This window comes from Opisthocomus hoazin, chromosome 7, assembly GCF_030867145.1.
Source record: "Opisthocomus hoazin isolate bOpiHoa1 chromosome 7, bOpiHoa1.hap1, whole genome shotgun sequence".
NCBI lineage: Eukaryota > Metazoa > Chordata > Aves > Opisthocomiformes > Opisthocomidae > Opisthocomus > Opisthocomus hoazin.
The window spans coordinates 43,683,151-43,710,625 of NC_134420.1; the positions used below are offsets into that span (position 1 = coordinate 43,683,151).

A 27,475-nucleotide genomic window follows, 5' to 3' on the forward strand; every position below is an offset into this window, starting at 1 on the left:
AGTAATGTCTGTGAGGGCAGAAGAGTAGATAAAATGGAAACTACCAAATTGCTTATCATTAAGTGACAGGGAACAGTAGCTTATAAGAAGCATGCTATTCTCAGCCTCGGCAAAAGTGACTTGAAAAGGTCATGCTTTGATATAACTTGTCAGATTTTACTACACAGTAGGAAAAAAGAAAGAGAAGGAAAGAGTGAAATAGTATGACAGCAAGCGAGACACTGGGGACAAGGAATAAAAAGGGAGGGAAAAATCTGGAGTTTTTTGAAAGTTCATCTTTTGAGACACAAATGATTATGTTGGTTTAGATACTGAACATTTAGGTATTCAACTAGGATACAACATGCAGCTGTACACTAGGGGACGATGGATTATGCCCAGCATTCTCCTCCTTTTCCCCTACAAGGATGATGGTGGGAGATCAGCAGCTTTTTTTGGAAGCTGTGTACAAGACTCTATCATGCAAGAGATCTGTTTTCCTCGGGAGGAATGCTCATTTTGTCAATTAGGAACAAATGCTTCTTTTCTGAACCTGCAGTAGTGTCAGCTGCTCTGAACAGGAAGGCAGAATCTGGCTATACATTAACAGCCAATTTAACTTACTTTACAATACTGTCTATATTTTGTTACTGCTTCTATTTATTATTTTATTATATTTGTAATTGGTTAAAATTCTATTCGCCAGGAAAGAAGCATTAAGAAAGACGTTTACCCTTGTGTGGGCACACACATGCAGAAACACAGACACACACAAACAAATAATCAGCCCAAGTTAAAAACAAAGCAGTCCATCAAAAGCCCTCTACATTCTTATGGTAATAAATCAGCACTATATATTCTATTTCTGCAGTCTCTGGATTAGGAAATTGGACAATCACTTAGAAAAGGAAAAACAGAGACCCAAACGGATAATCTTGTTAGACCCATACCCACAACTTTCTTCAGTCTCCAGATGGTCTGACAAATCTCCTTGGCAGCTGCAATTTGAGCTTTTTCCCCAAGAAGGCCTCCTACTGTAGCTCGAAGGATGAATGAAACGCAGCGACGACAGCCGATAGCATCCATCTGACTCTGAATAGCCTTAGGGTGAGACTGAGACACGAGATCTAGAATATGGGAAAGGAAGGCAGAGAAGTTCCTTTCAAGCCATTGTGCTCCTAATGTAGAGACAAATACCACATATGCCTGGAAGAGATTTGAAAAGAAGCCATATTTTAGAGCAATATAATCTGGAAAACCACTGCCAGCTATCCCACATACACAATTTTTTTAAATCTCTGCACACTGTCACAACTAGAATGCCACTAAACTGAGATTACTTGTACATTCACGCATCCACAAATCACATATATTCTCACTTTCAGGAAGCTGCAATTTTTTTTAATCTACTTAAGTAATTTAAATTGCTACCAAAACTGTACTAGCACTATTGTAGCCTGCTTTGACTGTAAGTTAATTCAAGCTGTTTGCCCATGTTATTTCATTCCAGAGTGTGAGAAATGGCAGTTTACCCTGCATAGACACTTGTTATGTAAAACATTGTGTTTGGTCTCACTGAACAACAGCTTCCAGCTATTTAACATTCTGCACATGGAACCCAAATTTAATGTATGAATGCATTTTAAGAACTACTATGTTACAAAACTATAACCCATAACCCTGAGAGAATTTTGTTATTATAGGCTTTGAACTAGGGAATATTTGCAGCCCCCAAGCACTGCTCTTTATCTCAATGAATTTTAATTGTTTGTCTTGCAACGGAGGTACCATAAAAAGATGATGTCTCTCACAACAAGGAGAAAGAATGCAGAGTCATTTTACAAATCTAATTGCCACAAGACCATTTATTTTGCCGCATAATATGCTCCCTTACAAATGCTTTCCATGTGCATTCATTGGATTTTTTTTAATGAATAGATGTGCTACCATTAAGAAAATGGAATACAAAAAATGAGAAGATGGAAATCAATACATAAAATTCCTTACAAGCAAGTTCACAACCATACCAATGAACTGCTATATTTGCCCACTACATACTTTGTCTGTGTCTAATTATTCATGTAAAAGAAAGTAATACAGACGGAAGAAATTGTACTATGAGATCTTGTTAGGATCTAATAGCTCTTGACAAACACTACTTAGGCTTCACAACGTACATTACCCCTGTTTTACAAATCTGAAAACTGAGGAATTTCACAGACTTGTGAAGAGTCATACTGTCATGGCTACACTTTGAAATACATCTTGAACCTGGCTTGTCTTAAACAAATATAAATTCTTCTTCCATATGTAAGAAGTCATCTTCAGTGTTTTTCTCATTTTTTGATTTATAATAGGCTGCAATTCCCATAATAATTGGTACATTTTATAACTGCAAGTGTTTTCCACTCACAGGCATTGCTATACGCACTATTTCTCAACGTTTTTATATAGAAACATTGCACTATTTTAACTGTTCTGGTACAGTCAGAACGTACTATTGTGTTAATATAGAAACACATGCAAAAGGAGACAGCCTCCAAATACCAGTACAAAGAGTCAAAGCACTAAACTAAAATATCTATTCCTGGCAAACTAATAAAACCACCATGTATACAGAACACCTTAGGAGTCTGGCATGCATTTTCTAGGTAAATAGCTGTCAAGGTATTATTGTTCCCCAGCTTTTCTGTCTCTCTTCCAGAAGTTAATGCTTCCACCCAGCATGATCTGAGCATAGCAGACAATTTGTGAGCAAATTCTGGCTGTTTCAGTGCAAAGTCTGGCAGCTTCTATGAGTAATTCAAGCCAATTTACAGATTTTTTGCACTGCAGAAGTTGAAATGCACTGAAAAACTCCCATACTGGCAAAGGGACATATCAAATACCTGTGGGGACTGTGACATACTAAAATAATTGCAGCTTTTTGATAAGCACATGTTCATCATGACCTTTAGTCTTGATTCACAGGTTTAACAGTTGCATGTCTAGGTGTTAGCATGTAAATGCCATTTAAGATAATATTTATAGGAATAAGCCAATCCGTTATTATCTGAAACATTTTTACCAGCATGCACTATATGGTCTGACTTCAGTCCTGGTCAGTTAACAAGATTCTATCCTGTAACTGAGCATCCCGGAACACAGAAAAACAGATGTTTGGTTTTTTCCACTAAAATCCGTTTTCCTTATTTTTCACACATTTACTCAAAGCAGAACCATTCTTTCAGAATGAGAATGGGAATGTCCCTATAGAGAAGGAAACTATTCCAAGTTCATAGAATTCTCGTAACTTCTCCCTTTCATTTTTACACATAAGACATTAGGTTTTAAATTAAAAATTTGAGGAAAGTATTTATTTATATCACTTACTTGACATTCATATCAAAGGAGCTTTTTCAAAATTAAATATCTATTACTCGTGAATTTCAAACTATCAGGTAAACAACAAGCAACATCAGAAATGTTTTTTCGTTTCTTTCTAGCATAACTCAAGATGTAAATCCTTACTCTAAATTACATACATTTTATCACAGATACAAAAAAGGATGAAATAAGAGATATACAGAGAACAAAACAGTTGTTATGGGACTGTTTTGCCATCTCAGAAAATCGTAACTAACGTAATCCAAACCTGGGTGACTCCAACTCTAACATCTCTGCTGACTGAACTGGTCCCTTTCAACATGTCACCACTGGCTCGCAGAAACCCACAACTTCCGCGCAGAAATCCAGTTCCCAACAGCTCCATCACTTCTTCCAAAGAGATTCTGCGGAAGTTATGCCTGGTGGATGCTAAGAGTAGATATAAATCTTTAGAGGAACAGCTCTGTAAAACTTGTTACATTACAGAAGAGAAGCTTCAAGTCTAATTCGTTTCAGAAAAAACAATCTGCACAAATTCAGTAGCACAATCAAGTCCAAATACTGTTCAAGCATAATTTCACAATAGAAACGAAGACATTTTAGGACTCAGTGCTCCAGCAAACCATAATATTTCTCAAGTTTTCCAGCTTCAGCTATCTTTAAATTGTTTAGGCCATCACCTAATACGTATACAAGCTTTTACCGTCCCTGAGTGTTTACCATTTAACCTAAGCTCCCTTTGCAAAAAGGTCTGCATGGCCTACTCCTACCACCCAAAGCTTTGTGAAAGCCCTAACTCTGTCTCATTCCAGCTTACTGCCAAAGACAAACCTCTATTCCAAACTCCAGACAGGGCGGATCACCTTTCTGCTATGCTTAGCCAGATAAGGGCACTGCTACAGTTTTTCTTAGAAACAAAAGCATCTTACCTTAGTAATAAATTACCTTTCCAAAAGAATGAGAATAATAGAATATGTTTATGATCTTCTAGGAAAACTATTTATCCTTAATTCCTATTCTATTAATTTAAAATACTTGCTGGGACATGTGCGTGCAAACTGAGCATGATGACTGAACACTGTACAAACTAGGTGACCTGAAATTTTCACTGCATTTTTCATTCTCTTCCAAGTATTGATATGGGAAAAGGGCTGAGAGGATTTGAGATTATAATGTCAAGAAAAACCCCAAACACCCAAAACCCAACCCAGTACCAGCAGGTTATCAGATACAAGGCAGAAAATTCAGGACTATGCACTTCTTCACGTACTGCTCCCTCCACCTCTCCCCCAGCCCTTTCTAGCCCCCACCTAGCTTCTGTCTCACTTAGCTGTCTCTTTTTTTTTAACTAAAAATAACTAAAATAACTAAAAATAGCCAATCAAACAGTTGATGAGCTTCCTCTACAACCTTATCGTAGCACTTTACAAATACAACTACATTGCTTACAAAGATTAAACAAAATTACTGAGTCTATAAAGAGGTCAGAACATTATTTTTAAAACGTTTATTGGGAAAAGACAGCTCCTGATTGTTTCCTGTAATACAATAATTCTCTTGAAAAAATTCATAGGAAAATGCTTGAGGCTACTAATTTCTCTCCATACAATAACAATCTTGTAATGGGGAAAAACAGTTTTACCAAATATTTTTCCTTGTTTATTATTTTATAAACATATATATATATAAACACATATATGTTAACACAACAAAAAACATAGCCCTTCACAAGAAAAATGTTACAAAAAAGATGACACCAGAGATGTGAACAACCCGATGAAGCTTACATTGTGATTTTACTTCAGGCTTCAGTAGAACTTGAGTTTCTTATCATCTGACAGATTTCTACAAACGAGGAATCAGCAAACAAAGTACATACTTTACCTGTTGTCTGTTTAGATGTTAGAGCTCTAGCCAATACTGTGCCTAAAAGTTTTGAAACTGCTAATCGTACATCATAATTGGAACCTTCAAAGGATTTAAAACACAAGGTCACAACACTATCCAGGTCTGTACTCCACATAAATACTGCTTCATTCTGAAGTTCAAGAAGACACTAGACAAAAAAGGGAAATAAAAATGTTTTGATGTGGAAAAGCACTGGTACAAAGTTTAGTTTACTAGATAGTACACAGAGTTCTCCCTAACAAAATAAGCAAGTTGCTTCATACTAAAATTATCTGAATTTATGCTGCCAAGGCAATACTAAAGAAACAAAGATAAGCAAACAATGTATTTACTGCTGTGTTCATCATCCATTAAAACAGAATTTTATTTAGGGAGCTTACTTAATAAAAACAGCTATTAGAGCACTTTACCTTCGCAGCAGCACAGCGGACTGCCATGGATCGATCCATCAAACACGATCGGGCAGCTTTGTAAATATCTCTATGACAGGGGACAGCAGCAGCTCCTAAACCATTCAATATATTTTGCAAACTAAGCATGATTTCGTAACGGCCTTGAGACTGAAAAATGAAAAGGAGAAATGTTAAGGTTTTGCAACCCTAAGCTCCTTGGAAATACAAAATACCAACTACTGAAGCAGGTAAACAACGGTTTGGGTCTTTCAGACTTCTGGAGATCTGTCTATGTTGAAGTGAGTTAAACCAGATAACTTGCTTTGTAACTCTATAAGCAAGTGAAAATAGTAATTCTATGTTCTGTTGGAAAGTACTCGCTAGCAGTTTAAAACTCAAAACATGAAGTACAAGCTGGAGCAAAAATGTTCTTATTAATAAGGTAATTAAATTTTCTAGTTTATCAAGTTCTTTCATGAAATCAGATTAAAAATAGCTACGATCCATCCATTAACTCTCTAGTAATTCTTTGCAATTAGACACTGACTTTTATCCTGTGACTTTCCACAATTTTTTCATATTTTGGTATCATGCACTTTCTCCTATTCATTGGTCCAGCTACCAACAGTAAGCATCCTATTATTTTTCCAATCATTTTTTAAACATGCTGTTCCAATACCTCTGCATTCTTCATTGCTTTAAGCACATTCCCAACGATGTCAGTAAAACTGTTTCCCAAAATTCTTCCCAATTTTTTGTATAAATAGCCCAAGCATACCACCGCAGCACTAAAACAAAAGCAAATCCAAAGACGCGTGAAAATGGATGAAGTAATAGATGAACGGGATTAACACGACTAATGTAATCAATGGGCAAACAACAAAATAACTAAATAGAATGTCCCAAAAACATAAATGGATTATCAAAAGGAAAAAAAACCAAAACAAAACACAAAAACAGGTCTGTGTGTGGCACATACGCTCTAGGAGAAACATACATACAAGGACTGGGAAAATAACTTGGATAATACAAGACTTCAGGTAATACAACCTTCCAATAAATTTAATGTTAGAAGTACAATTTTCATATCCACCTTTAAACCCTGACATTAATTTCCAACTAAGCATGCCCTGCATCACACAGTCTATGGTACTGTGCTATGGCAGATGCTTCTAGAAGTAGCCAGGGACAGGTTTATTCACAGCTTCATGGTCAATAGTAGACTGAAAATGGTCCGGTAATTAAAATTCTGGCATTTATGCAAAACAATACATAATAAGGAAACACCTTGAAGGAAATAAAAGTATAAGGCCACGTTCTTTTCACCACATACAGATTACGAATTTAGGTTCCAGGTCAAATACGCGACAACTGGAGTCTGTGTGGTCACCAGCATCTCCTTTAGCAAAAACAAACATTTCCAAACATTGAGGAAAAAGAAAGAAAGAAAGAGTTGCTTAATTAAAGAGTGTTTTCCTCTGAATAATTAAGGAAAACACTTTGCTTTTGTATTGACAGATCTATAACTAAACCAATTCATTTTATGAACACAGGGAAAAAAAAAATTACATTTTTAATCATCATTCAGCTCTTTGGCCAGACCTGCTTAAATATGCAGTGGCACTGTTCAGCATCCCCTTCGACAAAACAACATTTTACTTATTCCCCAACCAAATCCAAGTTTCACACAAAGAACTTTAAAATCTCACACTGAACACATTCTTAATTAACAGTAATTCCCAAAATCATAAAGCACAGTAAGCAAAACAAAACTGATATTCTTTATCTCTTATCGTGCCAAAATAAAGCAACATTTTTCATTATTGCTTTTACCCAACTCTGTACTCATCAACAGTTTGGATTTTAATTTTGTTCATGGTGTGGCTAGGCATAAAATTACAACTGCACCATCTTACTACTAAATTATCATCTGATGATCACAGATACTCTCTTCAATTAGCTTTAAGACTAAATAATATATATTTCACATCATAATCCAAAGAAGGAATATTTAACAAACATATAAAAAAACACCCCAAACCAGAACTACATTATTACATCCTGGTATAACCTGCAACCACTCTTATGTGGTTGGCTGTACTGCCATGTGCTGAAATGTTGTATGAAAGAGTCAGTCAGTGTTGAACTGTGATATCTAGCAACACAGTGTCAGTATCTGTTGATGAGTCGTAACATCTAGTCAACTAGAGATGAGAATCCAGCTACTTCTCCACATCAATACTTAAGTTTCTATAAAAGTTCAAAGCCTAGGACTTAGGAAGCTCTTCTGACTGACTTCTAGGATTCTATCATGACTCTAGTTGTCTTTTATTTTCCACAAACGTTTCTTCACTAAGTCCAAACTACATTAATTATTCAGTCACTTTATCTGTTAAACCACACGCAACAGCCATAAGTTTCCAAGGAAGCCTGCAAATGTATACAAGTTTTGTAGGGAAAAACTTGTTTTTACCTCTCTGGCAGGACACCTCCATTCTGACGTATGGCATTCTATGTAATACACATTTAAGTTGTTTTCTCTCAAATTTTGCCTTAACAATTGTTCTTGGAGAGGTACCAACAAAAATGCAGAACTAAGATACTTAAACATGTGGTAAAATAGCACTGAGATCAGCTACAAAAGTTGGCTGTCCAGCCAAACACTTTCAAAATGCTTACGGTTTAAAAGCAGCCCTAAAGGATATTCTAAAAGCTTTGTAATTTAAAGTAAAATAATAAGCTGTATTCACACTACATGTCCTGTTTATCTGAGCTGACAGCATTCACATCACACTCAATTTTAGTAGATGTGCACCTAACTAAGGATCTTTTTAAAATGCTTGCCTAAACATTTCCATCTTCCACCTACATGAAGAAGAAAAATGATAATTGATGAGGCAAGAGAATAATTCACTGGAAACTTTATTTACAGGAGTTTCCAGGTGAATCAACATATTGTGAACAATGACATCTAAGTGTTGCTACCAGACAACATGGGCATGCACGGTAAATAAGGACAGATGGCAAACAAAGACAACACTTTAATCAAGATTAAAAAAAGAAAAAAAGCAGTCTTTCTTCACTGAACGCCAAGTATTCCATATACTTGCAGCACAAGATGAAAGGTTTTACTCAATAAAGAGTTCTGTGATTCCAATTATTTTTATGCAGCCTGTTGTCTCAGTGTCAGTACTGTAAGAAATCCTCTTTCCAAACTTATTTTGAAGTAAACTATAGTTTACTGCTACCTTTTTCTCCACTTGATCTCTTATTTCCTCTTATCACTACTGCTTACATACCCAACAGGATTCTGAACACTGCCACTTCTCTTTCCCCCCAGCTACTTCTCTGCCCTCTGAGTCCGGCTATCTGCTACATCTGTCTGTCTGTGCCATTCCTGCCTTGCTGCCAATGGACTCCATCATTCCTCCTTGCTATGCTGACATCATCCCCCCTCCTCCAGTGAGGCATCGTGCAGCCGAAGCAAGAAAGACCCGCAGAGCTCTGTCCCATACTACAGCTCACCTATAATGTTAATGCATCTCACTACTGAGGAGCCAGTAGTATAGCAGTAATTAATTCACTTTGCAGGACTAAGGCCCTGTATAGCAAACTTACTCTTAACTCAAAAGACTGCACAAGAGGTGAATTGGAACAAGAGGGAAACAAAAAAAATTATGACACTGGAAAGTACAACTGACTCATTGCAAAAATCTATTTTCAGGAAACTTCACTTGGGTTGTCAGAAACAGGATTAGCATGTGAAGCAAAGGAGGAAGACAGATTCTGCTCTGCTTTATGTAATATATCATTCATGCACAATGACATTTTCCTATCTCTACCCTTACCTTTAATTTTCTTTGCTATAGTGAAAGATGCACATTGTTTCAAGAATGAAGGTTATTCATAGCATTTCTGCAACTTAAGATTTGGTTGCACATCTTGCAGTAACAGTTCACGTTTCTCTGTTCTGTTGGCTAGGCTTTAGGCGTTCAGTTACAAATGTTTCAGAGGTTTCTAACTAACTATACCCAGTTTCCCAGCTGGATTGAGAAAGGTACTCCATAACTGTGTTTTGCACCTGGAGTTGTACTTCTCTGTTTTACTGCTCCACTCCGCAATACCTTACCTTCTCCTTGTTTTTCAAATACCTGCCCCTCATAACTCTGCCATCCATTGCCGGTATTCTCTCTGGCCTGACCTTCAGTTGTCTGGCTGGAGATCACCAACTGCCTTCTACCCTTCTGGTTCCTGCTGCACGCATGCAATATCTAATACTACCACAGTCTTGGTTATATTATCTACCTGTGGTAGTGAACTCAGATGCATCATGTCAGGTAATTTTTTTTTCCTTTTACTAATGTTAAGTAAGTCACTTACGAAAAACTTTCTTCACCTTTTTTGTAACAAGTAGTGTTTGTTTGACTTGCTGTAAAGCATGGCTTCTTCAATATGACAATACGTATTGCAAGGTGGTTTTGTCCCCTCACTGAACAAAACCATAAAAACATAAACCAGCCTCAGTTTACCCTACTGCCTTAAAGCATACTCTGGTCATTATAGTTCCAAATGAGAGCAACAAGTTTAGCATTCCTACAGTCCTAAATAAATTAATTTAGCTTAGCTTTCAAATCCCTCCAGGCATTTCTTTCCAGTGGATCCAGTAAACACTAGCTAGCTAGGTTGGTCAAATTTTGTTCTAATATATGCAGCCTACACTGACTCAAATTGCCTCTGTGTTAAATGCTTCAAAAGTAATGTGATTTTAAAGCATTTTAATGTGATTGATTTTATGTTACATTTACGTGAATCGTAACAAGAAACTTCTAATAAGAAGAAAAATATATTTTAAGCTTACTGAACTTTCAAGGGTAATTTATGCTGTAAAGTACTGACCCACCTTTTTCTTTTCCCCACAACGTGCAGCTGAACTTCTTACTGAAGACTTTCCAGTAAAGACACAGAAAGGAATATATAAAATAATACACAAGTACTTAGCCACTCATAATTCTGCCCGAAGGCAGCATATATTAAACGATTAAAATAAAATTGTTGTAATAACTACAGGGAAGAAAGTAATCTGAATTTGCTTTCAGGTTTCAGATGAATTCAGTTTCTATCTGTAATACTCAGTCTAAAAATTTGAGAGATGTAATACCAAAGAAAAAATTTACTTTTTACAGCTGGATACACCCAGAACAATGATAGTAACCAGGGAGGCTCCCAAATTCTGTGTGTCATATGGTACAAATCTTCTACTGGACAACAGGCAGAAATGAGGGATCATACTCTCTCCTATTTTAACTTTTTGCCATGTAAATCTGTCTCTCTTGTTATTACTGGATTTGAAGTTTGGGGTTTAAAAAAATACTTACAGTTTTGTAGGCAGATAACTTGGTGAATCATCTTTACTCCGAATGAGTTCATTGCATTTGTCAATTGTTTGGTAAACAGAAAAAGTGTCTCCAGTGCTATAAAGTACAGCTAAATTCTTGGCAAGAAGCCGTCTGGTAGGAGGTCCTGGTGAATTATTTAATAAAGAAGTCAATTGTTCAACCAGTTTCTTCTGGTTTTCCCTTATATCAGCCTGGAAACAAAATCAGTAACCAGTTAAATTTCAGTCACATTTAAAAGTTAAAGATTATAATTCTCATTACTTTTCATTATTACCATTCTGATACTCTGACAATCTTAATTAAAAATGAACATTTTATTGCACCTTTCTATTTAAAGAAAAGCCATCTCAACTATGTGACTATTTTATTCTTATTTAAAAAAAGGAAAAAAAAAGTCTCAGTTTTCAGAGCATAATTCTTTCTCGCCGCATTTCAGGAGTATTTTCCCTATGGCATGTGAATAGTTACATCTTGCTAAAACAAAATTGTCATTTGTTGCTTCTTTTTTTGCCAGTTTTAAAATAAAACAATTCATAGAAATATAGTAATGTAAGTAGTAAAGAAGAACTTCAGTGTATTTTCAAGAAGTTGAGCATTAGAAAGAACAGAACTTCCCTTAAAATAATAATCTATTTAAGTCTTATCTCAATTTTTTTTAAATGTTCTTTAAAAAAATAAATTAAGAGCCCGGCACTGTATTTCATTTACATATTTTAATACCAATAACATTAACTCTTAAATAGCATTATCCAGGTTAGTTTACTGTTAAATATCCACACATGCTACTTAATATACTTTAAATAGTGAACCAAACAATTGGACAGTTGGCTGGAAACAGATTTTTTATCATTTGACTACGAAAACAAAAAACAGAGAAAGATGTTACACTCTTGCTTGCTAAAGAACTACCATATAATTGTGCCATGACAGGTGGAAGCATGACTGCCATTCTTCAGAATGGTGTTGCAAAATCTTGTAGTAATAATCTGAGTTTAAAACAAATAGAAAAAAAATCACTTAAAGCTTACTTCTCAAATTCCGTTCATTGGACAAGTGGCTCTGTCACTTGAAGGGCTGCGACCAAAAACTTGTAACATTTAGAAAGTTACTGCTGACACTGAGCATACTTCCATTGCATGTATGTAAAAGACATGAAGCAAATGAAACTGAACACTGCTCTTTATTTTTAAACAAAATAACAAAAAAGACAGAGAGAAATAGCTCTATAATGTGCATTTCTGCTCAAGTCTCATTATACTTACTCTGCTAGTCACTGGTAAAAGTTTTTCCAAAAATTGCAACCACTCAAAAATGAACTCTGCTTTTTCAAATTCACCAAGCTGGTTATACGCTTCTTCATTAAGTAGTAAACTGTGAGCTAACTCCATTCCTTGAAATTTTCCTCAGGTTTCTCCTCAAATACAGTGGAATTGGAAAAAAAAAAAAAAAAAGGCAAACAAACTACCAGAATTATGCTAATCAATCAGGTTTTCTTCCCCATTAATATGTGGTGATTGAATCAGAAGTTTAAACACCTAAACAGAAAAAGAAAAAAAAAAGAGTCAGCAATCACACTATGTTTATGCTCAGCTTATTAAAATAATACTTCTTAGTTTTGGAAATGAGATAATGGTATCGACGTAACAGATGAATTAAAAATAACATACTTCAGAAAAATCTGTCCTATGCAGTAACAACATTATAATGTAAAAATGATCCGTCAAACAGTAAATGGGCAATACAAAGCAATAGTAAATAATTCAGTACTCGGGTTGTCATCAGACACACAGCAGAAGGTTACCTTTACTACGTTCTACATGTTTTTTATGTAAAATTTACTTACAAAGGAAATTAGTCACATCTAACTTACTATAATGAACTGTCACTTCAAATCTACCTGAAACACCAGGCAGTTTGACAAGGCACAACACTATAAAATGACAACCAGAGATAAATATACATACCTACGTACACCTATGTATATTAAATCTGCCTAGGTACGTAGATGCTCGCAATTTACCGGTTATCTCACTCCTAGAACACTCACAGAACTTAACTCTACCCTTACATTTTTTGAAACATACAAGAAAAAGTAGGATTACATATTTCATTCACTATTTGAGTAGAGTTTCATCACTTCTCAGCACAGAAATCACATTTACAGGTCACAAACCCTCCTTTTTCCCTTCACCTAAGGCCTGTCCCAATGTCTGGTATATCTAAAACACTTTCTACCACAGCAGCTGATTCAGTTCACATACAGAGCTGAAGATTACAACTGACAGCTGTTTTCCCCAACTGAAAAGATCACGGACCATTGTCACACGTTGGCACTTAACTCACCTAGCGGATAATTTCTCCCCATTGTAAAAAAACATCTCTCTGCTGCTTCAGGTTCTTGAATAAAAGATGTCAAGAGCTCAATTTTCTAGGAAAAGAGTTAACACAAAAATCAACTTTGAACAAGCACATGAAATGCAATTGCCTGTTCAACAAAAAAAACCAACCAAAAACAACCAACCAACCCAGAATTCCAGTGTCCTGCATACTAATAATTTTTATTACATAACAGCTCACCAAAAGGCACTGAACTGGACGTCCATAAATATTATCAGCTGTTTATATGTTGCATTTGAATTGGGCAGACCCATCATATTCACCATACAATTTGATTCATTTAACTACTGAAACCACCTTTCTTATTTCTGTTTTGTTAACCCAGATTAATTCTAAAAAAATTTAAAAAAAGTCAACTCAAACAGCATAATACCATAATTATTATCCAGGAAGATGGTTTCAGTGCCTGCATCAGACCTACATACTTTAATATATCTAAAAAAAGTATAGGTGGAAATTATTTATTATATTAATCTGGAATGCTATCCTGAATGACCACGCCCTTATCATTAAGTCATGAACAATACAATAGCATTCATGTTTAAATCAACAACCAGCGGAGCTGGCAAAGGCGACTCAACTGTTCTGAAATATTCATGTACAGTACCATGGATACAAAAAGACACTGGTGTCCCAAAAGTGGGACCTATGTCCCTATGTTACGGTACAGTTGCTGATCTTTATAACGAACACCAGCTAACATGGGTAGCAACGCTAGCATTTCTCACAGCAAAGACTCTATCAATTCCGAATTACAGAGCCTGATTGTTCATTAGGCAAGATTTAGTTTTGTAGAAACTGAGAACTAACCACCCAGCAAAAAAATCACAAACCTGATCCTTCCAGTGCTGGCCAACAAGCAAACCTTGGTTCCACGAAGCTATGTACAAAACAGTATACTCTCCACCCTACCACAAAAACTTACCCCAAACACCTACTGAGACTCCTTTTAATGAGTTGTAAGCCTGCACACCAGAGATACTTATGAAGCTTCAACAATAATAATAAAAAAGGGCACAGGCATACAATCTTATGAGAATTTCGGGAATCAAGTTTTTCCCGCAGCATGTTGGTTTTGCAGTCAGATCGGGGAACACCACAAAAGGCGCAGTACTTACAAGGCTACGCAAAACAGAACACAAGCACAGAACATGGGGATGAGCTGGGTCTGATTAATATTAAATATGTCCTTGTTATGCATACAAGATGTTACTAGGCCATTTCTCTGTGCAGAAGGAAACATCAAACCTGAACACACACTCCAGACACAGGTGCGACTCTGCTCTAATCAGAGGCATGGCACAGCCACACGGTGGGCTCGGAAGCACGACGAAGGACTGAACGTTTGCCAGCCGTCGCGGGTACTATGATTTCTTGAACATCCTCACACACTAGCAAATCGATGCAAGTACAAGCTAAGCATGTAAAGATACATCCATATTTACATGAAACCCATGTTTAAACATGCTGAATTATTTGAAAGTCGCTTTCCCCTAGTGTTATGATTTTGATCCTTCTGAATCTGAAAAAGAAATCTGGAAAAAAAAATTGCAAAATTTATTTGAATGAAACACATACTATGCCATTAACAAATACGAAAAGGCATACATGGCTGATCAAAAAATCTGAATTTTCTAGCTAGCATGACTCACCATCCTTTTGGTCTTCAGACAGCCGAAGTAATTACAAGGTTTACTTTCCCATCAGTGCTACAGGAGCAGATCAGTCAAAAATCCCTCTTTTTTCCTATGAGGAGAGGTTTTTTTACATTTATACTACACTACAAAACTGTCACAAGGATTTATTGGACAAGGCAGAAGTTGTTTCTACTTATTGTGATGAAAAATTTTTCATTTGCCGACTGCCAATTTGGCAAGCAGGATTGTTCAAGACTGATCAGCAAAGAGCCCAGAAAAGCTCTTAGAACAAGCACTAGATGGAACGCTGCCCTGTAAATTGAAAGGAATATAGGGTGAATCAAGCATTAAGAGGCAACAGCAACTGAGTTTCTAAACTACTGTTTCCTGACAAAACACAAAGAGAAAAGGTACATGTAGCCTTCTTTAGAAAAAAAAAAATAGGTGACTGAACTAGGGTGAACCCAATCTGAATAGCTGCCTTTAGCAACTGACTTCAAAATATGAGAACCAACAGATTACCCATGACAAAGTCATAACAGAGCCAAAACATCAAACAGATCTATCATGTGTATCAAGCTTGTTACAAGATTGCTAATCTCCTCAGGTTTTAAAAGCTGAGGGTAGTCCATAGACCACTGTATTTCGTTCATATCGAAGTCTGAGACAAAAATTAATACACAACAAATGAAACGCTATGAGCAACAGTGGCAACAATGAATTTTACTTTTCCCCTTCCTTCCACCCCATGGCATATTTTGTCTCTGCATAAGAAAAAAAAGTTAAAAAATAAAAAAAATAATCTGCAATAAAGCAGACTCCTAACTGATCTCTCACTAAAAAAAAAAAATCCTTTAAATTATGACTCATCATTTCAAGGAAGATCAGCACAAGTAATGGAAACTACCACACAGATCAAGTATGTACTTACAAATTTATTTTCTTTTAAGATTTCTCACATTTGATCTCTCGTTGTTCCAGTATTTTGTCTCTGTCTGCTAGCAGCAAGTGCTGCTCAAACAGAAATCAGATCAACCTGAGCTCGCTAAGCATGATACTCAGATTAGGATCTAGTAAAGGAACTAGATCCTCATCTAGGTTGTACACACCTACTACATAGTGAAGAAAATAAAGTGCTATCTGACTTAATAATAATTATTTATATTTTTCTAATTTCACAAGTATTAAAATAAATCTGCATTAAATCTGATGGAAAACATAAAGATAATAAACCTGTGGATTCAACTTTGTACCAAAAACTAGTCTAGCAGAGAAGTAAAAAGGACATTTTTCTTCTAACAAATGATCACTGTTACTCACTGCTAGTAATGAGTAATAGTAAAAAATGAGTAATAGTAAAAAGTAAGATTAAAAAATGACCAGTAATAGTTACCAATGAAAACAGCTGCCACTGGGCTAACTACACAATCAATGCCATAACCATCACACTGCTGAAAAACAGAGCTGAAGCACATTCACTAGCTTCAAAATTAAAATTAAGTTAAACTACCACTGTATCGCAGTGGTATTTTAACTGGCTTCAAATTCATTAATTTCTCCTCAGAAAGCAAGATTTATTATCATCTATCTAACAAGTGAACTAATGCATTTCACAGCAAGCCTGCCAGCCCGACACGTTTCATTCTACTCATCAACAGTTCAGATCAATGTTACTACTGCAGCACTGTTTTAAAAGTTTAATGGGATGATCGTTACCCATGCATCTGAGCTGACTGTATGGCAAGAGGATCGATGCTTCAGCCTATGTTAAGCCCTTGCACATACCTGTTTAGAGCGTCTCCCAAACATAAACACAGAGCCTGCCCAGCTCCCTCGGGCTTACTTCTGACAAGAGAAACTGAGTGTGATGGTCTTTTTGCCAGCTGGGCTGAAAAATCACCTTAAAGCATCAGCCAAATTCAGCTATTAATAAATGAAACACAGACCAAAGCCCAGCAGTTACAGTGTATTGTTTCTACTAGTAGGCAAACACCAGGAGGCACAGAGGTCTGGAGAAGGCAAAAAGCACAGGACCAAACTCCCAGCAACTTCAGACGGGAGATATGATTACCCAGGGAACAAAGGATTGCATTATCTTCAGCTGTAACTTAGCCAGAATTTATAGCACACACAGAAATCACCTAATTTAAATAAACTACAATGATAGAATCTTACAAATTTGGTAAGAAATAAATTCTGATTATTTCAGGGCGAAGAACCAAAATCAGAGCTCAGACAAGCTTGGAGTTCAGACATGGGAAACGCTATTGAAGTGGGAACGTTCAACATCGAGATAAAGGTATTTAGATTACTCGAAAGACAAGGAAGTCTTTGTTTACTTATTGGTGTCTACAAACTATGACCAACTAACACACAGAAGCGAAGCCTCCCTCAAAATCTTCAGTAAGAGAAGGCCAAGCTCAATAAAAGCACCAACATAAGTACATCAGTACTCCAATCTCCTTTGTGTGGCAGGATCCTCAGCATTCAGCCAACTTGTGCCCTTTCCCTACATAGAGCAGCCTTCAATTTTTCCCTCTGCAGAGCCACGTGAAGCAACGGCAGGTAACTGCTGGTCCTGACATACGCTGACCCCTCTGTATGCTGCTTCTTCAGCAGCAGCATTGGTATGTTGAATTGATTAAACCCTCGACGAGGAGGACTACGAAGAGGTTATGAAACCAGCACCCAGCCTTTGAATGCATACACACACAGACTTCCATTTATCAGCGATCCGTCTCATCAGTTTGGGCCAAATTACTCCCTGGCATCAAAGAGACTTGATCGCTTTTCATCCAAACTTGATATCCTGTCATGAGAACACTGGGTATTTTGAAGTGTTATATTGGTCAGCAGCGGGGAAACTGGAAGCCAAGCACCGGGAAGATGGAACTAATGGCAATGTTCGATAGCAGCTTGCAAGAACAGGCCACAAGAGAAAGTCATCACAAGAGCACAACCCACAGCACATGGAAAAAGAATACCAGGCCACAAAGGAGAAGGTCCAAAATTTTAAGAGTTTTAAAGAAAGTAGAACCGTAACTCTTAATATCAGATTTTAAGTGCTCTAGCATGTGAAAAACGCACGAGATAGTAAATCTCATATTTTAGTATTCATACGTTTTATTGCATCTTTTGTGTTATGAAGGGATTCAATTTCACTCACCAATCAAGCTACGCTCCTTTTTAAATAAAAATATGTACACATTCGCATCACACGCTTATCCCAAATAGCAAAAAGCAATGAAGAATCTGTTTGACTAAAAGCAACAAAAAATAACATTATTACACAACCATCCACTTCCTCTAATTACTGCTGAGTATTTCAGACTAGGACAACTTCCACTTGCGTTATATTTTTGCATGCAATTATCCAGCTTAGAAGCATGATTCTGAAATCACAGATGTTGAAAGAAGACCCCTTTCTTTCAGGCGCTCTGCTTAACAGTGTTCTGGACGCAGCAACTTGCCCCAGGAAAACTATGCATCTGTTCTATCATTGAAAGTTTGATAGCAGTTATGCAGGCAGTTGTTAAAGATGCAATCCAAGTGCCTCTGTTGTTGTGTCCGCAGAGCATTTTACTCTGTGCTAAAGCACAAATGTCACGCAGACCAAACTGAATTCTTGTTAGTTTCTCGGCTGCTTTCATCTGTGTTGCAAAACAAAAGGGCTGTATTTTGATGGGTTGTGAACAACTATGCTCACACACACTACTTGTTTACTCCCACAGGAACAGTTCCAATCAACTGGTTTTCCTAGCAAAACGCTTATCAGATGTTATTGATGGCCAGCTTTCAGAAGAATCACCCAATATCTGAAAAAGCAACAAAGTTTAAAGGCAACAAAAACCTAAATGAAACTTATGAGAATTCTTGTTCTGGGCTTGCTGGTTTTAATAATATTCACACAAAGAATGTGACCACCCACAACCCTCATACATAATGGTGACACTGCTAAGAACTACAACACAATATACATTTGCTGAAGTGTGAAAGAAATGACAAGACAATGTCTTCTAGGAATGTTGAATGATTTCCGTGAAGTTCTGAGGACAAAGCTTGACATAACTAGGGAAAAACTACCCTGAAAAAATGTGCCTGGAAATGCAATAGTTCTTTTAGCAATGCAAAGCATTCAAGACATTTTTGAAGAATCGGATTTTGGAAGACATTCACTCATTGTGTTAAAAAGTACATATACTTTGCTTTCACGTTTCTTATCATCACTTTAATCTCTATCTCCACATGAGAAGAATTATTCCAGGAAACCAAAAAACAGCTACATTCAGTTATTGAGAAATAGAAACCAGCCATTTCCTAGCTCCACAGCAGGCACTATTGGCACACTCCGTCCCCCCTAGCACCCACAACTCTTGAGCATTAGTTTGGTTCATTTCTGAAAGTTTTAAGTCAAAATATAAACTTGGCTCCATTACAGGACCTCAGAACATATTTACAGGCAAGCTGACAAACTGCTTATAAATAATTAACCAATGCTTTTAATAGTTAGGAAAACAGCATCATATCTGGAAGTCTGATTCTGACAAAGTGAGTTTAAAAGATTCCTCCTCCCCCAATTTGACTAACTAAACTTCAAAACGCAATAAATAACTTCAGTCTGAATAAAAATGCATAGAATGTTTTGGCTTTATTTCTTTGCAGCTTTCAAAGCTGGTATGATTGCAAGGTAAATGCATAAAAATCACAGAAGTATAAACATCCACCTAAATCCTAAGAATCATTTCAATATATGTCGGAACGTGGCTTTATTCCTGACAACATTGTAGATCACACTGTTTATCTCATACAGACAAAATATTTCAAAATGAGTATATTGACAGAGGTTTTCTTGTCACAATGATAGGGGTTTCATGGAATTAAGTCATTCATTAAAACATTAAATTGACTTCTAGTAGGCGATACAGATGCATATGGATAATCCAAAGCGCAGGCTGATTTTAGTTACAGATTTTCCATTAAGGTTAAAGCTGAATCCAGACTAGCTTAGCATTAAATTAAACCACAGGAAATTTTTGCTGAAGATACCCTGAGATCCTGGAAAAGTACACTTCTTTTTCCTGAAAATCATTATGGCTATCATTGCACCAGCTTAACTAGTGCTATGACTAGACTTCAGCTGCACTGACGTACACCAACACAGAAATTCAGCAGCAGCAGAAGCCTGCACAGCTGCAGACTCTGCAGGAGGCTTGTTTGGCAGATCAGAGACCACTATCCAGGCATAAATCACCGACACACCTCACTGCAATGGCTGATTCGCTAGATATTTTAAAGGTCTGTTCCTCAAGAAAACTGCAAGATTGCTAAAAAAATGTAACCGTATAGAGATTTCATGTTTTTTTGGTTTGTGATGTAGACACAGACATCCTTCACGTCTTTTTTAAGGTTCTGTTTCCTTAAAACACTAAAAATTGCAGGGGCAAGAACTGAACAGAACATCCCACAATCTGAAAAGGTTTTTGTGAGAAGGTGTTTCTCACCTCCTGCCTCACTAAGACGTTCTGAATTTTGAAACAGAAAATCATTCTGCATTGACTAACAAAGTTTTTGACATGTTGGGATACAAAGTCGTGAACTAGTCAGTAATTTGGATATTTTACTGACAATAAAATCAACGCTCTATTCAAGAATCAAGTAGAACATTTCAGTATATATCGCCAGACTTAATGTAACATTAAACTGGCTTCCTCCCTCCGCCCACCTCCTTTTCATTGTGTCAAACCATCAGGAAAAGGAAAAGAAACCCAAACTTCATTCAGCACACAACCAGAAGTAATCTATCTTCTTGGTCTCAATTGTTATTTCATACATTAGTTGAGAATATGACATACCATGTAGCAAAACACCAAACCACACAGTATAGCTTGACTATTTCTGAAGACAAGTAAAATATTTCTGGCACGTGAGACTAAAATAAAAGTTTAGTACAGTTCATGGTCACAACTATGAACATTTAATCCTACTAAACCAAAACCCAAGCTTAAAGAAACATTACAAATAATGAATCCAGACTTCCAAACCCATAAATTTTCAGGTATAGAAGCACAAAGCTGAACTCCCGCTAATCTTGCCCGCCTTCCTGCTCTCTTATCACCCTTCCACCCACATCTGAATAAACTTTACTCTTATTTTAACTCAACTTACGCTGTCTCTTACTCGTTCCCTCACTCCAAAGTGTCAACACCAACCCAGCTTCACAGGTTTTACATCCCAGTGCAAAGCTTATACCAGCTGTACGGCGCAGACTTATGCGTTGTCCTACTTGGACAGCTAAGAACTCAAACCGCAAGAGCCTGCAATAGCATTTCTGCATACCAGAACGCCCGATACTCCTACCCTCTCCCCAAACGCTCAAATTTAAAAGATTTACAAGGAAATACAACAAAACAGCCCCTAAGAACACGTACGCTCGCTGCAAGCGAATGCCATATCCATCCCCGCACCCTTCGGACCTGCACCGACCTACACCGGGCAAGCGCCCGCCCGCACCCCGCTCCCCCCGGCCCGGGGGCACGGCGGCTCTCCCGCCGCTCCCTCCCTCCCCGTGACTCCCGGCGTCGCCGCGGGGCACCCGGCGGGAGGACCCCTCCCCGCTCCCCCCCCGGGGCGAGGCCGGCCCCGCAGCGCCGGGGGACGGGGCGGGGCGGGCTAAGAGAGCCCGAGAGCTTCAGAGCCGCCCGCCCAGGCGGCTCCGGGGGTGCGTGAGCACTGTCCAGGCGCAGGCCTTGGGCAGCCCCAGCCCCTCAGCAAGCTCCCCGGCTCCCCTCGGCCCGCCCGCCCTCACCCGACGCCTCACGCCGCGCCGAGGCCGGGCATCCCCTCCCCCCCGGCGGGGGGCTGGCACCCCGCGGCTTTAGGGCCAACCCCGCACTACCACCCCCCCACCCCCCCCCCCCCGGCGGCTCCGTGCCCCCCTCCGGGCCTCCGCGCCCTCGCCCAGGCGGCCGCCGGCGCTCCCCGCGCCCCCTTCCTCGCCCCCTCCCCGCCTGCCCCGGTGGCTGGCGGGGCAGGACCGGCGCCCTCCGCCCCTCCCCGCCGCCCGCCCGCGGTACCTGGCCGGCACGGCACGGCTCGGCCCGGCCCGCTGCAAGGCTCCCGCGCTGCTCTGCGGGGTGGCGGCGCTGAGGGGCTCGGCTCCCTCCGCCCGCCCTCCTCCGGCGCGGGGGGGCGGGGGGGGGGCCTGGGCCCGGGCCGCTGCCGCCCGCCGGCGGGGGAGGGCGCCGCCGCCGCCGCCGCTCAGGGCTGTGCAATCGGGCCCGGAGCCATCGAGCGCCCGCCGCTGCCCTCGACGCTCCGGAGGGCGGGAGCCGCCCGGGGGAGCGCGGAGGCCCCGGGGCGGCGGCGGGCGGGGGCCGCCAGGCCGCGGAAAGGTGTCGGGGCTGCGATGGGGACGGAGTCATCGCCCCGGGGGTCGCTCCGGGGCTCTGCGGGCACCGGGGAGCGAGCCCGGCGCTGCTCCCGCCCGCTGCCGCAGCGTGAGGGGGGCACAGCCAGCGGAGAGGGCGGCTGGCATCGCAGCGGTGCGGTAACGGGCACGCCTCGCCTGTAGCCCCAACCGCACGCCAGCCCCGACCAGTGCAAAACGCTGTGGCCCTTGGGTTTCCCCAGTGCGAGCTCGGACCCCAAACCGCGAAGGGATCCCGAGTCGGGGAGCCTGTCTGCGCCTCGCTGACCAGGCCAGACGCCGGCTCCTGCGGGAGTATCGCCTGGTTGCTGCTGCTGCACGGGTGCTCTGGCTGGAATGGCTTCCGCCCTTCGGAAGCCTCATAAGCCAATTCACTGGTCGTGAGAAAATTTCTGTTGGGGGGGATTTTTCTTCTCTGAATTCTGGCATCAGAGTTAAAGTCAAGAAGAAAATATATGTCTCTAAAGCAATTTTTAGTTTAAAAATAAAGCAACTATAATCTTACTGTAGTTTTGTAGCTGATGCGCAGCTGTGTCTGCACTGGTTTTGCGTCCTACTGACTACTCAGCAGAGCAAACTGGGAAACAGCCATCAGGTCTGGATTCTGCTGGCTACCAGTTGGTTTGGTGGCACTGAGATGTTCTCTTTTCATTCTGCTACCTCAGCTGCTGCTACAAAGCTGAAGAAATAATGCCTGCTGGAACTAAAGACTGGTTCTGACTAGGCAACAAATCTTAAAGATGATCTTTTGTCTTATTCTCACAGCGTGAGATCGGCTAAACCTCCAAGTGGAAAACTAAGATTCCTCTGCACAAACTGGGTTCTCTGGGGCCATCTTCTTTGAAGTGGTGCAAGCTGTCGTGGAGAGGGAAAAACGCCTGGGATGCATAAGCGCAGGAGCCGAAATCGCCCTTATGTTCACTTGTAAATTCAGATAGTTTCAACATGTGAAGTTTACATACAGTGTGACCCTCTGTGAACATCTGCATGCAGTCATGCGGATGATACCACCGAGGAATAATTCAAAGAGTGCACACAGAGCTGCCCACTGTAGATGCCAAGAGCACCAGGCTGCATTACCGTATATGGACACCGGTTTCATTTTTACTAAATCGCTTGTGATAAAGAAACACGAGCATTGATGCAATGACCTTTATAAAAAAAATTCGGCCAATGGATGTGGTAATGAGGAATACGCAACCGCCTCATACCTGAAGCAGGAAACTGTTTCTACAGGGTATTTTGCAGAAATCAACTCTACAAACTCTTACTGGGGTGAAGGTGTTAACCCCTGGTATGGAAAATAACGTACACCCCCAGGAAAGAGTTATTTGCTAAGTTAACCTCATTTTGATCAGAAGATGAGTTGCTGCTGCGCAACACAAAACGATCTGCCGTTCAACTTGTGAGAAAGGTCAGCAGAACAATGTACATTCAAAGACTGTTGGTGCTATGACGTTTTCCATAATGAACTACAGAAAAACAAAGGCTGCTCTGTCTGACAGTCTTCAGACAACAGAAAGACCTGGTAATATTTTTGAAGGATTGCTCATGTTCAGCTCATAAACAAGTAAAAACAAATCTAGAATAATTTTTAGAAGATTATTGCTGTTACTATCATTATTACATCTGTTACTCACTCTTGTGGTAGCAGGCAGAGACCCACTGTCCTGGTTTTGGCTGGGACAGAGTTAATTTTCCTCCTGGTAGCTGCTGTGTTTTGGATTTAATAGGAGAAGAATGCTGATAACTCTGATGCTTTCAGTTGTTGCTATGAAATCAAGGAGTTTTTTCAGTCTCAGGTGTTCAGCTAACAAGCAGGTGGGTGGGAGCTGGGAGGGAGCACAGCCAGGCAGCGAGCCCAAGCTGTCCCATGGAAATATTCCATACCATGGACGTCATGCTCAACTTATGCTTGGGGGTTGGCTGGGGGAGGAAGGAATCTGCTTTTCTCATTTCCACAAGTTCGAATCCTCTCTTGTCTGGGAGTTCGGTCTTTTTCAGGAGTTTTGCAATATTTGCAAAATTCACAAGTTTGGTGTTCCACCATCGCTGCCTGAACACTGGCTGCAGATTCGTTGTTGGGTGGCAAGAAAATGGTATTGTATATAGTTTGTTTTGCACATGCATTATCATCATTATTATTATCATTAGTAGTAGTAGCATTATCAGGAATATTAGTGTTTCCTTTATTGTCTTATAAAACTGTCTTTATGTCAACCCACGAGTTTCCCCTTTTGTGCATTTTGTGTTCCCATCCTGCTGGGGGGCAGGAGAGGGAAGGTGGGCGAGCGGCTGTCTGGTGCTCAATTGCCGGTTGCCGGGTTAGACTACAACATCCGCTCAAGATTAGTATCTCACAATGCTGAATGTTACGTGAGCACAGGGCAAGACAAAACATCACTCATTAAGAAGTAGTCTTGCTCAGTTTTTCCCAAGAATGATCTTGCCCAGCCCCCAGTATAGATGACACTGATATGAATCGGTTGGAATAACGAGGGATACTGATGCAGTATGCGCCTTTCATCTCTGGTACGTTGGCTTTAGGGTTACTTTGTGCCAGCAGTGCTTAATTGAGGGTAAGTATCTGTGTTTGATGGATTTATAGCTAACCTTGATTTTTTAATATGATTTTTTTTTCCCTAAATTGGTCAACAGAGTGTTAACCATGCACTGATTCAAATTAGCATCTACTTCAGCAGTTATGCATGCCATTTTTATCTTTCTCCTTTTCGATCTGAAATAAAAAATACCGTCATGCAAGTTTATAGTATTCTGTTCTAAACCGGACAAAAATAGGACCATTAAATATACTCACCATGTATTAATTCAATTTCCCCTTTCCCCATTAGTCCTGACTGAGCTTCAATAGCAAATTACTTAATAAAACAAGCAACTGGCAAATAATTGCAATGCACAAACCTACTGATTGGTCTTCTCATTAGTTAGTCTATTTTGGTAAAGTGGGTTGACTGATTTAGAGCATGAATCAGTTCTGCCATACAAATTCCAGTCATAGTGGAATATCTATGCAGTCACACATGCCCCGAGCTAAATATTTTCTTTCTTACAGCTTTATAATCCTCGGTGACTCTAGAAGAAGAGAAGAGAATGTATTCCTTTGAGTTCAATGGTACTGTCTACGCATGAGCAAGAATCGTGGGACTAGAAGCCTCGTTTAAAGCAGATGAAACATCACCAAATAATTACACAGCAAACAAAACTGAATTCCACTCCATTTTAAAACCAGTAAGAATGAAGGTCTTTAGACTAACTGTAAGAACTAAACATTTATTTTTACTTTATTTTTGCAATTATATTATACAGTCAATATACCCATTTAAGTACAGAGTCAGACCATTAAGGTCTGAGTCTGTGAACAGTTACACCAGCAGCAACAGGCAACTGACATTTGGCTTTAATCCACGTAAGGCTATTAATCTGCCTATAAAGATTGTAACCTGCTCATTTCTGGAACTGCTGCAGCCCCTAGCAGCCCTGGCTGTCCATCAGTGCTCCCTCAGTTCAGGCAGTAACTCTGTCAGTGCTTCTAGTCCCGAAAGTGAGACATTCAGGTCTCTGGAGTAGCTGCCTTCTGCAGGTACGTAGAATCCAGTGCAATTTGGTCTGTTCTAGCTTTTGCTAAGCCTTAGTTATGAGGCTTTTTTTTTTTTTTTACACATTGAATATGGAAAATGATATATGGTTTTATTTCATGCTTAAATACTGCTAAACTTCTTTTTGTTCCCAATACAGTTGCTTTTTGTACTATAGCAAAACACAAAGCCTGAATTCCTGCCAAGCAATTACACAGTCCTGCTCTTATTTTTAATCCTAAAATGTAAATAAAAGTATTATGCATGTTTAGATAACGTTAGATACAGCTACAAAATGGAAGCGGGAAATAAGAAAAGGAAATGAGTCCTATCAAAACCACGACACGTGCATCTCAAACAGTTCAACATGTGAACAAATGATCAATCCTCACTGGTAAATATGAATAATATACTTTTTAAAATTTTTAAATTAAATACCCGAAGAACTCTGGATAAGGTATTGTGACAAGAATTAGCTGCACATTAATGAGATCTAGAAACAGATTGTCAACTGGATATTAAGGCCTCCCAAAAATCTTCTGCTTTCACTGTTAATTCAAAACCTGCACTGCAATCTCTTTTCTAATGGAGCACATCTAAATAGCCTTAAGCTCCTTACTTGCACATGTTTAATACATACTGATGTAATAGGGCGTGCATTGTGGCACTTACACAGGCAAACACAATTAAAGTGAATTGAAAGCAATCTTAAATTCACAGTAACAAGATACATAAATATACATGAACTAGAACAGTGCAACAGGAATGCCATTTATTTACTTTTCCATGCTGCCTGGGTCATTCCTATTGTAGAAATGGTGTGGAGTATTATTTGTAGTGATACCATGCTGCTCACTGAGGTACTCAAAGTGCTCGGTGGACATTAGCTCAAGTCACATTTTTGAGGTGGAAGCTAAGGCAGGAGAAATGCAAACTGCTGTAGCTCCAGCAAAGGTGAAGAGAGGTGAGAGCGTACTGCCTTCTGACGCAGAAAGAGGAACAGAGGTGATTTTTTTGCGTTTAGTAAAAGAGGGCAAAAGCAGTGGTTTTAAACCTCTTTGCCTCCCGTTTTCACTCTTTCTTTGTCTCACAGATGGAAAAAGTGGAGCAGAAAATTGCTTTGCCCAAAGCCACACACTGGCAGTAATTGAACTAGCAGACAACATTGGTTTAAATAGAAAATGCACAATATATTTGTATTATTCAGGCTGTTCTAACTGCTGTCTCGCTCTCTTGTCCATGTATGCCATTTAATTTTCAACTGTAGATGCACAGCACTTCTGGTTGCAGAATCTTGTAGGGATTCCCAAATTTTGAGTTGTTTTCAAGGAACTTCAAGAAAATAAGAAGGAATAGGAGGTACTAAATTCTTAAGAGG

At 39.4% G+C, this 27,475-nt stretch overlaps 1 protein-coding gene across 9 annotated transcripts in view; it reads right to left on the reverse strand.

Moving 5' to 3' along the window:
* Window positions 1–22,262, reverse strand: part of HEATR5A (HEAT repeat containing 5A) — a 64,528-nt gene extending 42,266 nt beyond the window's left edge. For 7 of the 9 annotated variants that reach the window (XM_075425561.1, XM_075425560.1, XM_075425559.1 and 4 more), the window contains exons 1-9: window positions 22,149–22,262; window positions 13,385–13,469; window positions 12,304–12,576; window positions 11,021–11,232; window positions 6,325–6,433; window positions 5,664–5,813; window positions 5,230–5,401; window positions 3,614–3,774; window positions 930–1,185 (exon numbers count right to left, since the gene is read on the reverse strand). In XM_075425561.1, the coding sequence (XP_075281676.1) occupies window positions 930–1,185; window positions 3,614–3,774; window positions 5,230–5,401; window positions 5,664–5,813; window positions 6,325–6,433; window positions 11,021–11,232; window positions 12,304–12,429 (1,186 nt within the window). In that variant the 5' untranslated portion in view covers window positions 12,430–12,576; window positions 13,385–13,469; window positions 22,149–22,262. Of the gene's footprint in view, window positions 1–929; window positions 1,186–3,613; window positions 3,775–5,229; window positions 5,402–5,663; window positions 5,814–6,324; window positions 6,434–11,020; window positions 11,233–12,303; window positions 12,577–13,384; window positions 13,470–14,271; window positions 14,474–22,148 lie in introns of those variants that run through there. The other 2 variants (XM_075425555.1, XM_075425563.1) reach the window with 2 other exon arrangements.
* Window positions 22,263–27,475: the final 5,213 nt, after the last annotated feature.